The sequence below is a fragment of the Capsicum annuum genome, unplaced genomic scaffold (genome assembly GCF_002878395.1).
Source record: "Capsicum annuum cultivar UCD-10X-F1 unplaced genomic scaffold, UCD10Xv1.1 ctg21750, whole genome shotgun sequence".
Classification (NCBI taxonomy): domain Eukaryota; kingdom Viridiplantae; phylum Streptophyta; class Magnoliopsida; order Solanales; family Solanaceae; genus Capsicum; species Capsicum annuum.
Genome location: NW_025827722.1, coordinates 1736 through 3125, shown reverse-complemented (window position 1 = coordinate 3125; position 1390 = coordinate 1736). Strand labels below are relative to the sequence as shown.

At 37.3% G+C, this 1390-nt stretch overlaps 1 protein-coding gene across 1 annotated transcript; it reads right to left on the bottom strand.

The window, feature by feature from the left end:
- Positions 1–120: 120 nt before the first annotated feature.
- On the bottom strand, positions 121–525 carry LOC124890661 (60S ribosomal protein L5-like; the record flags this gene model as incomplete). Its single annotated transcript, XM_047402445.1, is given in 2 exon segments — positions 121–290; positions 402–525. Coding segments are annotated over 2 exon segments (176 nt in total), but the record flags the coding sequence as incomplete, so codon positions are not given.
- Positions 526–1390: the final 865 nt, after the last annotated feature.

The following is a 1390-nucleotide window of genomic DNA, read 5'->3' as shown; positions in this document are numbered from 1 at the left end:
AAATAATAGGGACAATAGGACACAACATAGGAGAAAATCAGTGATGCACCAAAAGGCAATAATGATTATTTTCAGGAAGCTAATGATTGATGAATTAAACTAAAGGCGAAAATCTCAGACCTCTTGTGCTGCTTAGGAGGCTGTTTTCCAGACTTCTTTGGGCTTGGGTATGCACGTATGGCAACATGAACCTTTTTGTACATCTCCTCAATACTGTCTGGCTCAAGACCCGATTTGAGATACACGCTGAAGTGTGACTGATATTTCTCAGGTTCGTCTTCCATCAATGCCTGCAAATGAATGCCAGGAATTATTAGAGATGAATTGAGTAACAAGAAGCAAAATGAACACTGAAACCCATAGTTCTACACTAACAATCAATTTAAGTACTTCTATCTCACATGCATATATGCAGCAACATGGAAACCATAGATATACTTGCAGTGAAATTCTGCGTCAAGTTATTGGATTCAGCAGTTAATAATGTTAAAAATGATGAGGGGATAACCTTAAAGGACTATGATGCAATAACAGTAGTAGTTACCTGGGAACTAATACTCGGTGTAGCTTATAGTTGAAGCACTAAACCATTTTTTTTTTGTTTTGGTGCGTACATAGTGATTGCAGTTTGAGCACACGAGCAAGTAAAATGAGTGACGATGGCCAGGAAGTGATATTTTATCTTCCACAGGGAAAGTTTGCACCTGCAACATTAATGTATAGTAACATTACAAACTTGTTGAAGGTATTTATCTTTTGATGAGAGTTAGAACCCAAATCAAAATTGAAAAATCCTGAAAAGATCTGAGAGATAAGTGAGATATGGATGAGGAATGGATTCAAGAAAGTGGCTACTGCAATGACTATTTGTGATAAAGAATTGGGAGAAAGATTAAAGCAAAATTTAAGAGATAAAGCTTACCTGAATTGGAAGACCTTGCTAAGAAGATGAAGAGAACTAATGGAGGCTTCTGGAATCGTGTTACCAGTGTGAAATAGGTGAAAAAGATGGATACAGAAATGGAGGCTTCTAGAATTGGATTGAGCACCGCTTATGATATAGTATGGTAATTACCATTTTGCCCCTTGGTGTATGAGTTGAAAGACTTTTCTGCCCTTGGTCGTCCAAGGGCTCACTCTTTTATATAGTAGTAATTAGGAGTATTTTATAAAACAAGGATGCTAATGCTCTACTCCACCTTCCTCACCCCAAATAACATATCAATAGCACTATTCTTCTTGTTAAAAGTGAAGTATCATCTCGAGAGGAAAGAAAATTGACAAAAGGTGTCATCATATTATAGACTTGTACCTTGGCAGATTTAGCACCTCGTTTCTTTGCAGCAGTTTTTTCTTCAGAAGGTGGTTTAAGAAATGGTTCAGGGGCAGG